The sequence below is a fragment of the Centroberyx gerrardi genome, chromosome 2 (assembly GCF_048128805.1).
Source record: "Centroberyx gerrardi isolate f3 chromosome 2, fCenGer3.hap1.cur.20231027, whole genome shotgun sequence".
NCBI classification, from domain to species: domain Eukaryota; kingdom Metazoa; phylum Chordata; class Actinopteri; order Beryciformes; family Berycidae; genus Centroberyx; species Centroberyx gerrardi.
In genome coordinates this window covers 34,420,702-34,435,241 of record NC_135998.1, presented here as the reverse complement: position 1 = coordinate 34,435,241, position 14,540 = coordinate 34,420,702, and the positions used below count along the sequence as shown (strand labels likewise).

The 14,540-nt window shown below is 42.7% G+C and overlaps 1 protein-coding gene across 1 annotated transcript in view; it reads left to right on the top strand.

Moving 5' to 3' along the window:
• The first annotated feature begins 4,727 nt into the window (after positions 1 to 4,727).
• Positions 4,728 to 14,540, top strand: part of tnksa (tankyrase, TRF1-interacting ankyrin-related ADP-ribose polymerase a) — a 113,154-nt gene continuing 103,341 nt past the window's right edge. The window contains exons 1-3 of the mRNA XM_078288391.1: positions 4,728 to 5,187; positions 7,730 to 7,845; positions 9,722 to 9,830. Coding sequence (XP_078144517.1) covers positions 4,728 to 5,187; positions 7,730 to 7,845; positions 9,722 to 9,830 — 685 coding nt within the window. The remainder of the gene's footprint in view (positions 5,188 to 7,729; positions 7,846 to 9,721; positions 9,831 to 14,540) is intronic.

The following is a 14,540-nucleotide window of genomic DNA, read 5'->3' as shown; positions in this document are numbered from 1 at the left end:
GGAGCAAAACCTAGTGAACCTCAAGCTTCTGTTAAAGATAAAACATTCAGCGAACATGCAGAATATCGGGTGTTGGAAAGCATAAAGTCCAGTCCACGTCATACATTTTTAAATAAGGACCTTGACCAGAACTTTGAATATCGAATGATACTTTACACTTATTTGTCTCCATGTGTTAACCGTTGTGCTGCCAAGAACAAAAAATACAACATTCTTGATCTACTTCCCCCCATCAAGGCCTGGCAGCATTATGCACTTGTGTTCACCCAACCTTATATATACAGCAACGAAATTGAATTTTCACCTCAGGAGCTTAAAAAAGCCATCCGAAATATTGCTAGGGCAGACGGATTTGGCATAGAGAACATATTTCGTTGTGTTGACTCAGCATGTGTAAGCTGTGAGCAGAGGGGTGAGGCAGGAAAAGAGCTTGAGGAGGAGGAGGATGATGATGATGAGGGCGGTGAATGGCAGACCGTGAAAAAGAAAACAAGCATTGGAGTCAATAACCAATGTGTTGAGGAGAAACTGTAAAGTCTCAAAAACTTGTTGACAGTGTTGAGCAACCCAAGCAGAAACTAACCTAACAGCACTACAGCAACTTTTTGGTAAATTGTCTCGTTGGTCAACTTACCTGTTACACTTTACGGCGGGAAAATCGCCAGAATCATCTCTGTCTCAGTAGATCTCTCTGTCCTGTGCGCATGCTAACGTGTTAGCATACAGTCAGAAGATAGACCTTTTAGCTATTGGTGTTTATTTTGACAATCCTCTCATCGCATGAGGGGTGAGTTGACCAACAGGCCAAGTTCCTAAAATGTTGGTGTTGTCCTTCACTGCCCGGGCTGCAGAGCTGAGAATGAGGAGAACAGTTTGTCTTCCTGTGGCTTCAATTCTGTTACAGCCCAAAATCATTAAAGGAGAAGAAAAGGTTCATTACATTACGTCATTTAGACGCTTTTGTGCAAAGTGACTTACAATAAGTGCAAAGGTGAAAAGGTTCCAAACTTGAATATATTGTGTAATATGATGCTCCAGTATGCAGAAGAATAAATGTAATGAATGATCAACCCATAAATAAATACCTGTCTGTAGATTAAATTCTGATTTATAGAAATGAAATGGAGAGTGAACCGACTCTCTCCTTGTTCATGGGTTTTCTCTTTAAGCTGTACTGGTTCTTGGGATGTAAAGCTCTCACACTGCTCAATAAACTCCACTGTTCAAACCTTCAGCCGGTCTGCTTTCTGTGGTCTGTCTGTTTCTCAAACTGAGGCGCGGGGGCCGGTGGCGGTCCCTGGGACACAGCTAATCGGTCCCTGTTTTGTGGTTTCTGTTACTTTTCTGTTACATGATTTCCATGATGGCTGACTTTAATCCAAACATGAACGTCAAGAGTCAGTTTTGATGCAAGATAAAAATCTTAAGTCCTATGGTAAAATAAAGTTCAGTGTTTCTTAAACTTAGGTCTGGGGCCCGGTGCTGGTCCCTGTGATATTGCTGAGCGGTCCCTGGTCTGGTTACCTGCTACAGAAATGAACTACTGTTAGTTTTAATGGAAGTGTTCTGCTCTGAGTTTGAGCTCCTGCTGGTGTCGAGGCTCAGATATATTATAACAACAACTGTCTTCTGACAGGCTGAGTTTACCAGAGAGGTTTAAAACACATGGAACAGCATGTTTCTGTCACCTATTAATGCAAATGTCTTCACTGTTATATAGGCTATTTGCAATTCAAACAATATATTATTAGTTATTAGTTGACGATCAGGGTATCTGGTACAAATACCCTGATATAGCAGTACTTCTGACCTGGAGAAAGTCATCCATGCCTTCATATCATCCCGCCTTGATTATTGCAACTCGTTATATTTTGGTATCACTCAGTCTTGTTTATCCCGTCTCCAACTAGTTCAAAATGCAGCAGCAAGAGTTTTGACAAGGTCAAAAAAGAGGGAGCACATTACTCCCATTCTTGCCTCCCTACACTGGCTGCCTGTTAGCTGCAGAATTGATTTTAAAATCCTGATGTTTGTTTACAAGGTGTTAAATGGTTTCGCCCCCTCTTACATTACAGAACTCCTGTCCCCATATCACACTGTCAGAGGACTGAGATCGTCTGACCAAAGACTTCTGTCTGTCCCGAGATCCAGGACTAAGTGTTATGGGGACAGGGCCTTCTCTATCGCTGCCCCAAAACTTAAAAAATTCTCTTCCTCCCACCATCCGATTCTCCCCCACTATTGAGATCTTCAAGAGTCATCTTAAAACACACTTCTACTCATTAGCTTTTAACTGTGCCTAACTTAACTTAACTAGCTCAGGTATTTCTCCTGGAGTCTCTGTAGGTCTGTGTTGCCACTTTGGGCTCTGTGTGACCATATGCCTTTACTATTATTATTATTATTATCATTATTATTTATCATCACTCTGAGCTTTTCTCCTCTAGTATTGTGTTTGTCTCCTTTTGTTTTGCTTTCCTCTGTGTGTGTGTGTAAAGTGCTATATAAATAAAGTTGAGTTGAGTTGAGTTATATTGTTTTTAAAATGTGGCTGTTGCCATAATTTCCTATTGGGACATCAAAAGATTTTAATTGGATTTAAATGTTGAATGACGGCTTCAGACCGACTTCCTCTAGAAGTATATTACTGTGATGTTTTCATACTGTTGCACAGAACATTACTAATACAACAGAGTCATAATTAGTTTGACTTCTAGTTCCTGTTTAAAAAAATAAAACTGAAAATTGCTACTGACCTTGTTCAGTCTGATGTCTGTCAAGCAGCCTTACTGCCAAACTATACATTTTCCCCAAAGTATGAATGTCTTCAGCACGACTGGAGACAATGAGCACAATGTAAACTAGAAACTACTTTCATACAGAAATCTACCTGCAGCATCAAGACTGATGGCTGCACCTGAAAATTTGCTCATGTACCTTCAGAACAATCGTTTTAGTGAAAGACTGAAGACGACTGATTCATGTGCAGGACCTGGAGGAGACCAAGGAACCAACATCTCCAAGCCCATCAAAACCCCCTTAATCTTGACTCCTTACTTTATAATTTCATGAAAAATTCAGGGAGACAGGAACTTCCATTAATAACTCATTAATAACCTGTAAACCTGCACAAAAGGCATGAAAAATCCCTTAATTTCTAGTGTCTCCATGAATCAACCCATAAATCCTTTTAAAACCCATGATACTAATCTTACTTTTTTAAAGCCGTTTTAATGGATAATTAATGTTTATATAATGGAGAAATTAAGGACATTTCAAGGATAAAATTAAGGGGTTTGGTTTGTAGTGTTACATACACGTCAAAGACATTCCTACATAAAGACTCCAGTCAGACTTGTTCAGACTGCCAGCCCAAATCGGATTTTTGGCATATCCAGATTGGAGTCGGATTGATTTGATCAGGTCTGAACAGCAAAAAAACCACATGGAAACCGATTTTTGCAAATGAGATTTAAGCCACATTTGTATGTGGTTTGAAATGCGATTCAAATCGGATTTCCACAGATGCGTCTCAGTCTGACCGCTCTAGCCTGCTCAGAACGGTTTTCAAACTGTCCTTCACGTCATTAACGTCACTCACAGCGCGACACATGCCGTTTACGTCACATCCAGAGCGCCAGAAATGAAAATGGAGAATGTAAACAACAACAGCCTTTACCGGCGGGGATGTTGTCTGCTGCGACGAGGACTTCTGTACCGCGACTAGACCGTCCCGTGGAGCGGAGGAAAAGGTGGTAGGTCTGCATTCTGCATTTGCAGCTTTTTGTTATGGTTTCGTATCTGAAAAACGTGCCGTTAGTTACCGTGCGTACACACGCCGACGTCGTTACCACGGCAACCAATGCAGCTAGCTTAACGGTACCTGAACACACAAATCCGACCTGCTCACTTGGAAATAACAGTGTGGACAGTCATAACTAAAGATCAGATCTGAGAAACAACAAGGATTTGCCTGCAGTCTGAAGAAAGATCTGGACTTGGTTATCTAACAGGTCAAACTGCCATTTGTTTCTCACTGAATGGATGATGTGAGGCAGATTTCATCTCAAAGCAGCTCCAGCAGGTCCAGTGTTTTCAGCAACTTTCCTGCCGTTACTGCTGCTCTGCACTGGGCGGCAGCATTCTCTGTTTCATGTCAGCTAACCAACACTTACAGTATGAAAAAACCTTGTTTGATCTTCTCATCTATTTTGTTACTCTATTTGTATCAGATAGATCACGTGTTGACCACAGTATTAATTAATTGATATGATTAGTCTTTACTGAGTCGTTCATCCATATTCAACTTTTATTTTTTCGTGATGTAACTACATTCAGGTTAGCCAGGTGAGAATCAATGCTTTACCATAGACCTTAAATAAGGCTGGAAAGTATTAAATCTAAGAGCCATTCTGAAAACATGTAAAATGGCAATATGATGCCCTACTACTATCCATAGAAAGATTGTTTATAGAATTAAGTCAAATATATATTTTTGCATCAGATAGGATGACTGCCTGCAGGCATTGCCCCAGGCTAAATGTTCAGAAGTAGTTTGTGTGTAGTGTTAGTTGTGTTAACCATCTCATCTAATGCAATAACATGACTTGGGTTTGTCCATCTCACTGCAAGGAAAAGCCCAGTCAGTCCGAACGGAAGTTTGTCTTTCATCGGCAGGAAACTGTCAGGCGGTGTTTTGGTGCCAGTGGGACTGTTCTGTTGTAAAAATGGCGACGCCTCGTCGCTCCTCGCAGCAGCCGCAGCCGAGCTCCGCGCTGTCCTCGCCGCCTCGCAGCGCCTCTCTCTCCCCCTCTCCGCCCGGCTCTCCGCCGGGACGCAGCGACGATGCGGCCTCGCCTCCGCCCGGAGCCGAGATCGAGAACCCGGCGGATGGGGAGGGAACCCCGTCCTCTCCGGACACCCCGGCTCCGGCCCTCAGCAGCAGCGGCACTAGCAGCACCGTTAGCTCCCCGACGACCACCGAGGGCAGCGGGACCAGCGCCGGCTCCACTCCCGACTCGGGGAGCACCAGCCCGGGCGGCGGCGGCGCTAACGGGGCGTTCAGGGAGCTGTTTGAAGCCTGTCGGAACGGGGACGTATCGAGGGTGAAGAAGGTGGTGGATACGGTGAATGTGAACGCCAAAGACATGGCAGGACGCAAATCAACTCCGCTGCATTTCGCTGCAGGTAACGTTAGAGAACATCAGCTTTAATCCAACTAAACTCTCCCAGGCTGCCTGTCCAGGCTGAGCAGCTGTATTTGGGGGATGGGGGTGACCAAAAAGTCGTGAACAGTGGCTGTAAACAGAACCACCTGCTGTATGTTTTTTTTACCCTAACAAAAATAACTCCTTCATTTACTGGCATAGAGTGCACTCCTTTCATGATGATGCTGGCAGCTGAAAAAAGCTTTGAAGAAAATATGCTAAAGCCTTTTCAGTTAACTGTCAAAAAATCTGGCTGTATAGTGGCCCCATAAAATGTTGTTTTTCACATTTATTGAACTATTTCTGAATGCTTTGAATTTGTCCATGTCACGATTTAATGTCATTTAAAAGCTAATAATAGGTAAGTAATAATAAGTTCATAATCCTCAGATTTATGGCAAAGCGATTCCCCCTCATAATTAATAATAATTAATTGTGCAAGTGTTTATTTTCTTTATTTATTATTTTTATCAAAGTGAACATTGACAAGTATATGTATTTATTTTTAGGTCGATACTGATATCCAATATTTTCCCACCCATATCAGCTCATACTGATGTGCATTTTTGCAAGAATCTTAGTACAAACGCAGGTGCAAAACAGGTTAAGCTTTTCAGACATGCATATCTTAAGATAATCAAGTGGTTTAATGACCATATAATTATTATTATCATCATTTATTATTTGATAAATGGTTCTAATATTTACACTCTGTTCAGTCCATGTGCTGTAGAGATGCCTTATATATCATGGCGGAAACTTACTTTTTCATCCACTGGCCTCAGTGGCTGCTGGATTCCAAAATTCAACAGACATATTCAATATTTTAGCAGCCAGATTGTGGGATACGGCCACATTGGGTGGTAGAACAGACAGACACAGACAAAATTCCCCAGCACTTGTCCGGTAGTTGGATTTAAATTCCCTCCTTGGTTGAACAAGGACCTTAAACCACAAATTGGTTCCCAAATCTACATCAGCCGCACACTGTGCTGCATCAGACGGATGTGGGATTTGTAGACAAAATGTAATCAGTGGTGACTCACTGGAGGTCTGCATGGAGCGCCCCAAAAGTCCGCATGAGAGCGCTTTTCGATGAATTGGATGAATTTTGACAATGGAAAGCCCGAAACTGTCCTGGACTTCACGGGAAAGTCCACCGAAGTCCGACATTTGGATTCAGTGCAAGTCTACATTGCAGCATAGAAAAGACTTGCTGTTAAATGGAATATATTGGAATGGATTGTACTTGTTTTTGGCACAAGCAAAACCTGTTGTTGGGACGCTCAATCGTCCCAACAACAGTTAGACAACAACTGCAGCCCTGCATTTCATTGTCCTTCACACCTGTTTGGAAATCAAACTCAGTTCATTTCTGGATTTTACTGTTTTTAATTATTTTATCAGTGCAGAAGAAAAAAACCCTGCACAGCACAGATGTTTTGCATCTCAGGCCTTCCTTGATCCTCAGTGTGCAGCCTGAACAGGAACAGTACAGTCCCATGGCACATTCATACTGATGACATGTAAGAAACTTCACTTGTGCAACACCTTTCCACTGTCACAAAGTGCTTTACAAAACGAATGAGGTAAATAGATAGAAGATAACAAAGGAAACAAAGACAAATGAGAATCAAGTCTTGATTCTTGACTTGATTTGAGAATGAAACAGACAAAGGTACAACAGGGATAAAACAGGACATAAAAATGAACAATATAAACATTTATTATAGACTTATTTATGAGTTTATTTGAATATGGTTAGGGTTGGGGGGGGGGGGGGGGGGGGGGGGGGTGTTCAGGCTGCGATGGAAGACGGGGATTGGCTTTAATCCAGTTAGTCATTTCATCAGTCAAACTTAAAGCTGCACTATGCAAGTTTTTCTAAATCACAAAGTGGGGCTGCAACAGAGAAGAGAGTCCCATCCAATGTAGATTCTGTAGATTCTCCCCATTTTCCCAGATTAAATCCTGCTGTCAGGTTTGGTCTCTCCTCCTCCACAGGAAGAGATGAATCCAGACTTGAGAGTGAAATCCAAACTGTCTCCTAAACAGCAGTGAGCAGCGCTCCGTCCAGAGAAAGCTGGACTCACCAACGTTAGATCTTCTCCTCTCTCGTCTCTTTGGTTTCTTTTGGTATAAAGCATCACAGACCGGCCGCTTGGTGAACATGAGCTGCTGTGAGACGTTCACTGACCTCACTGTGCAGGAATTCTGGGTATTGAAGTTCTAATTTTGCAAACAGTTTCCTCTCGCTGCCGTTTGGAGCCGCCAAAGTGCAAAGTTGCCAAGTGCAGCTTTGATTTGAGTCTGCACAAAATGTTTTGTACAAGAGTTTCCACTGAGTTTCCACAATAAGATGCTTTGTAACACCCGTCTCCCCACTCTTCCCTCCCTGCCTCCTTTCCTTCTTCCTTCCTCCCTCCCTCTGTCCTTTCCCTGCCTCTTTCCTTCCTTCACCCTTCTAAACACTCCTCCCTCTCTCTACCTTCTGCTCTCCTCTTCCCCTGCTCTTACCTCAGGTTTTGGCCGTAAAGATGTGGTGGACCACTTGCTGCAGACGGGCGCTAACGTACACGCTCGTGACGACGGAGGTCTGATCCCGCTGCACAATGCCTGCTCCTTTGGCCACTCCGAGGTGGGACAATAATATTCTGATATCATGATAGGATTTTGATATTTTGTTGTTATACTTGTGTTTAGAATGGTTTGTCACTGCTTGAAAGTCAGATGTGTATTCTAAAGTCTGAAAACAGCAAAAGTTTTTTTTTTCCGGATCAGATTGAAACCACATTCGTAGGTGGTTTGAAATGCGATTCATATCACATCTGTGGCACACATTTGACGTCACGAATGAAGAGGTTTCCCGCCTCCGCAACAAACATGGCCGACACCAGCCTCCTCCGTCGCTGGCAGAATTGCTGGAAAATGCCGTCATATAAACAGAATGAGCAACAGTGAAACTTCCCAGGCTCCTGGCTTGGTGGAGTTGTTGGACACTAAATCTGTGCATCCTTAATATGACAACCAATAACGTTAGAACATCAAATGATTATACTGTCTAGACAGAAATTAATTATTTTGTAATTGTAATGAATTAATAAATTACAATGTGGACAGTCAGCGTTAAAAATCGGAACGTAGCATGATTCACTGCCAGTGCTAGTTTGATATTCTGGTCTTGCCCGAGCGGTGACAGCTGTGCTAATGCCTTTCCCCTCTTGGCCATTAACCTCTGTGATAATCAGCCTGATGTTCATAGTTTAGAATGTTCTAGAGGCTTTTAGAGGCTCGTTGGACGGCACTTTGCAACTTTGCCAAAAAAAGCACTGTACAAATGAAACAGCGATGACAGTGATGACTGTGGCACCGAGGAGAGTAGACACTGTCCCGACTCACACCGACCGCTCAGCCGCCCGGCCGCTGGACCTGTGGAAGTGGTCACTTGGCTTGATTTTATGTTTTTTTTGTTAAAATGTGATTTGAAACGGTATGCGTTTGACTTCCAGAAGTCATCGGGCAACTTTTCAAAACTCCATGCACGTCTAAAGCAGCAGAGATCTCTCCTGCGCGCTAGCTAGCATTACCAGGCTGCAGTGCTGACACACTATCAGCTAAACTAGTGAAGGACCATCCAGTGTTCATTCGCCCGCTTCAACTAGTGTTGGAATCAACATTTACCTTTTTTTCCACCTCCAGTGAGGATAATGCACAAATAAGTTGTCAAACAGCTTTTTGGAAGTAGCTTCACAAGTTTGCTCTTTATAAAAAGCTTTTCACACGGGACGCGAACTCACACCGCCTCTCTGCACCTCATGCGAAGGGAAAAAACAGCTGGTGCTCCGTGCGTGGTAACCATAGAAACGGCTGCAACACACAGCTGTGTAGTCTACAAGATGCTGCTATAACGACAGCTAGCTAGCTAGCTAACATTTGGATATGTTTACATAGCCATATATAACTACTGAATAGGAATGTAAGTACCTGATACACCCACTCGTGCACCGACACTTTGGTTCTCTCATTAATGTCCTGGTAGCCGCTTAGAAAGCAGTCATAAAGTTTGGGGAAATCACAGACATCAAGAATGAACTTTTCCTCCATTTTTCAAACTCGGTGACAACAGAACAAACTCTCATTTCACTGGTCAGCCACAAGCGGCTAAAACCACGGGGGGATTTTGAAGCAAATACTAAAGTTTAGCAGCAGTCCCTCTAACGCCCACTAGAGGCTCCAAAAACACTCCAAACCGCCCATGAAGTCAACGGGCCCATAACGCAACTTCTGCTAAAAATATAAAGTCAATAAAAGCTTTCGACAAGAGTTTTGGTCTCAGTAGCTAATTTCACTTCTTCTCATGTGTGTCCTTATGTCGAATTTCAAAATATTTGTGTCATTAACAGGATATGATGGATATAAAACAGGGTTGTTTTCCTAGTGATGGGGGGGGGGGGGGATTTGATCTTTTATCCAGAACACTGTGTGAATGCAGATCTTGTGGTTGTTGTTGTTAGGTGGTGTCCTTGTTGCTGTGTCAAGGGGCCGACCCCAACGCCAGAGACAACTGGAACTACACACCGCTACACGAGGCCGCCATCAAGGGCAAGATAGACGTCTGCATAGGTACACACACACACACACACACACACACACACACACACACACACACACACAAGGCCAATGTTGGAGGATAAGTAGACAAGGAAACGCTTTGGGTGCATTTGGAGGTGTTTTTTTTTTTCAGGGTCCAGGTTGAAAATTGATTTATGTTGGCTGGAGTTATCCTTTAAGGTTTAGCTGGACGTGTGTGTAGGTATCCACACTCAATATGTTGAATTATGGAAGCAAGACGCCATTTTTCCTTGTGAATTAAACATTATTCCCATGTGGCGACCATGTGGCAGGAGTGATGACACCAAAAAAAAAGACAAAAAACAATTGTTTAATTGAGTGAGCAAGTTCGAATTAAAGCTCTAAATCTGCTCTTATTTAAATGTTTCACACAGGACCTGCTTCTGTACACAATATGGCACTGAAATGGGTAGGATGACCTATTTCTCTGTGAAATATAGATAAATTATTTTGGCCACCGAAATTTTCCCTGGCAGTTTAATATTTTTAAGTTTATCAGCCCTTGGCATTTGAGCCAAAAACTTAATTTCAGACACTGTCAACCGTTGCAAAAGATTGAATTCAATACTTAGTTTTATAAACGTTTGATACTTTAACCAGATATGTTGCAAGCTGAAATTCCATTTCAGCTTCGCCTTCAGAAGGCGTGTGGCTGCAAATTTGAATAGTTGAAAGAAAAAGAAGAAGAAGAAGGAGTATTGTAATAGACAGAGCGTCCGTCTGGATCTGAGCAGCAGACTGCAGCAGTCGAGTCAAACAGCTGAAGCACCAGGTCCTCAACTGGATCCCAGTTTAATTAAACTGGTTGACAAACACTTACTGAGGCGACGATGACAAACACCCAGCCAGCATGTAAACCTCTGTGGAAAAGCTGGTACAAGCTGACCGGGTCAGTGTAGTAACACAAGTCATTTTGTAAGACATCAATGTACAGATTAATTCAAGTTCTATATTTATGCTGTCGTTTATTTTCATCGCCGAGTTGATTTATTTAAGTTAAGTTATTGATCTTGATGTAAAAGTTAGGGTGGTTTCCATGGTGCCTTTTGTTAAAATAGCACAGTGGTTCCTCTGTGACATTGTTAGATGTGGTATCGTAATAGTTTAGAATTTTTAGATATTCAATTTAGTATTGGTATTGAAGTCAGTTGTGTGTGTGTGTGTGTGTGTGTGTGCCTTTGTTTGTACATCCTCCCTCAACCCTCCAAAGTCACAACCTGGAGTTCAGTTTAATCACGCAGTCATTTGAGAAACTATAATAAGCCACCCACGGGTGGTGTGCTATTATTTTCCACTAACCATACAGCAGCAAATACCCTGTAAATTGCAATTACTGCATTGCTGCTCAGTCTCAAGCCTGCACAGGGGACAGAAGAACAGTGATTTCTTTCACTTACAGTACATGAGCACTTGCCAACATTGTTTTAATTTTAACACCGACACAACAGTGCAGTGTGAGTTTAGGAGGGACAGCAGCAGCCGTCCGTCTCCGAAAGGTGAATTGAAAAGTAGAACAGATGTATTGCTGATCCCTAAGGGAAATCTGAAGTAGACAACACACAGCACAGCAAGAAAACCCTCTCAGCAGTGTGTAGCAGGCTGGTGTTTATGCTCAAAACGGAAAAGCATTGCTCAGTGCGAGTACTGTTAACAAATGACTGCAGTGGTAGGGTGAGTTATGGTGAGCCGGCAGCGCTCCGGTGTGCTAAGAGCAGCGAGGAGAGAAGAAGTGGCGCCGGTCATTTTTGTTTCTACAGCAACTGCCGCAGAATGAGTGGCAGCGTAATGACAGAGCGACTCCAGAGCGGCAGGAGGAAAGCTTCCTGTTGCAGACATGCGACGCTCCATTGATCCCCGAGCACAGAACTCTCTTTCCACCTGCTCCCTCCCCAGGGAGTCGCTGCACACTCCACGTCTCGTCTGGATCTTCTGCAAGGTGGACCCTCGGCTTTAGCTTTTAGTTTCTCGACAATAGAATAGATAGTTGTCCGACAATAGAAAGCAACGTAGACACAATTTTATTATTATTATTATTAAACCTTTATTTAGACAGGTAATCTCATTGAGACACGGGGTCTCATTCACAAGAGAGACCTGGTCGGGCAACAGCAGCAGTACAACACAAAGTTACAGACAGACAGGACATTCAATACAGAGACAAGATAAAACACAATCATAAAGGTGATAAGTGCAAAAGTGCCAAAGTGGTAGCCAGATTTTAGGACGATGTACAAGAGCAAACCCCCACAGACGCTCTCTCCATATTTCTTAGAAGTAGTTTAAAATCCCCTAGGGGAATCAAGCTGGACAGCTTCAGTTTCTGCTGTAGCGTGTTCCAGGTTGAGGGGGCAATAAAAAAATGCATCTCAGCTTATAATTGACAAGGATAACAATAAAGTCAACAGACTTATTTCCATGGTGGTCCTTGAAGTGTAAATGGAAAGATGGCACAGATTGAAAAATCTAGACAGGCAGTGTCCTCAACAACAAACCATTACAAACTAAAAGCACATGTAGCAAAACAGGTTCAAGCAACAATCACCCAACTAATACAATCAAACAACACAATACCACAGTATAAATTATTCCTAGACTAACACTCCTATATTTCCAAATTATCCATGAGCCAGGTTTTGACCTGCTTTTTAAAGTCTCCATGAAATTAAGTTATGAAGGAATGAACTCCCATTACTTTTCCTTCCTGGAAAACAGGGTATGTTTCATGGTGACCTCATGCTGCACCAGGAGGCGGAAATATAAATTCCAACCAATAAAACCATCGCAGATTTTTGAACAGTCCTGCCTCCTCGCACCCCTCCCATCAAATACATTACCTTTCTCTCTCGGACTGATATCCCATTGGTTTAGACTTCTGAAATACATCCAATCAAGGAAGTAAAGATGCCGTTTGACGGGGTCTTTAAAGAGATGTGGGTTAACTTTACCTTTAATGTGCAATGGCAACTTAACTCAAAACAACATTTACACATGTTAGTCTTAAACCTAGGCAAAGATAAGTTAGCAATGCTAGCTCTGGTCTGGTATGCAGGTACATCCTCAGCTCTCTGGAAACAGCCGTGTAGTTTCTCTGGGTCTCTGTTATAGATATTATGGGCCTCACTGAGCTGCAGCCGGACTGACCTTGCTGCCACTGGTAGCCATACCAGCTGCTGGAAATGCTGTCCTCCTACATGGTCCCTTGATGCCAGACCCAGCACAACCCTCACTAGTTTATTTTGGGAAATCTGTCATAGGGTATCAGACGTGGAAGAGGACTTTCTCTCGTACTTCTAGTCCACCTGGCGGTCGTGCCTCCCGGGCCGGGATGCAGGGGCTTCCGGCTTCACTGGGAACAAACCGCCCACAGTGCCGATGGGAAACCAGAACGCTGCTCCAGCAACGTCTGTACCGACCTACAGCTGGGTCACGATAATCTAGAGACGGGACGATCTGCTTATCTCACGATACGATTCGATACGCAGTATGTGGTTCAGGATTCAATACAGCCACGATACGATGTGATAAATAAAAGTTCAAAGTCTGACTGTGCAGAATTCTGTTTATTTCTGAGACACAAATCTTTCTGGCGATGCCATTGGCTGCTAGAATGTAAACAACAATTTAAAAATGTCATTACAGAGTGACAATAATATAATTTGGATGGAGAGCTTGTGAAACTGTGATGGTCAAGAGTCTCATTAGTGATTACTACAGCAGAATAACATGGAGCTGATATCACCATTCATGTTCCTGACAGCAGAATAACATGGAGCTGATATCACCATTCATGTTCCTGACAGCAGAATAACATGGAGCTGATATCACCATTCATGTTCCTGACAACAGAATAACATGGAGCTGATATCACCATTCATGTTCCTGACAGCAGAATAACATGGAGCTGATATCACCATTCATGTTCCTGACAGCAGAATAACATGGAGCTGATATCACCATTCATGTTCCTGACAACAGAATAACATGGAGCTGATATCACCATTCATGTTCCTGACACAACATGCGGACTGTCACTTTTTTGTATTGTGATATATTGAATTTCGATTTATTGTCCCGTCCCTACGACAATCATAAGGATTTTTTATAATAACATTCTTACCATACCTCATTTTGTCCGAGTTTTTAAAGACAATTTGCTTGTTATCATCAGTTCAGACAGCAGAATTGTGCGTCACGATATCCCATAATCACCATATCATGACGGTATGATTTCACTGAAAGTCACTGCAGCAAATCCTGAGAGATGCTAGGGCAACCTTGCGGCCAACTTTGAGGCCTTGAGCTGGGATGAGGATTCGCAAACAGAGCAAAATTACTGTAGATAGTGCAGTAAATGCAGCTAAAAGACCATGAGAAGGTACTGCTAACTGTTTATTAAAAAGTTAAAAAAGAAGAGAAGAGACAAAGAGGGGAGAGAGAGAAAAAGAGAGACAGAGAGAGATACAGAAAGGCGTGAGCTAGATTTGAATCAGCGATGTTGTGAATACTCCAGTTGTCCGTTTACACAGTCTGAACGTGTTTCCTATGTACAATAACACAAGTGCACATGTTAAGTTTTTTTTATCAAGTGCTTTTGACGAACAGGTTTGCCAGAAAGTGCTTTACAGAAAACAAAGGACACAAAAACGGATAAAAACAAGGATAATAAAGAATGGATAGAACAAGTACATCACAAACTCTAAG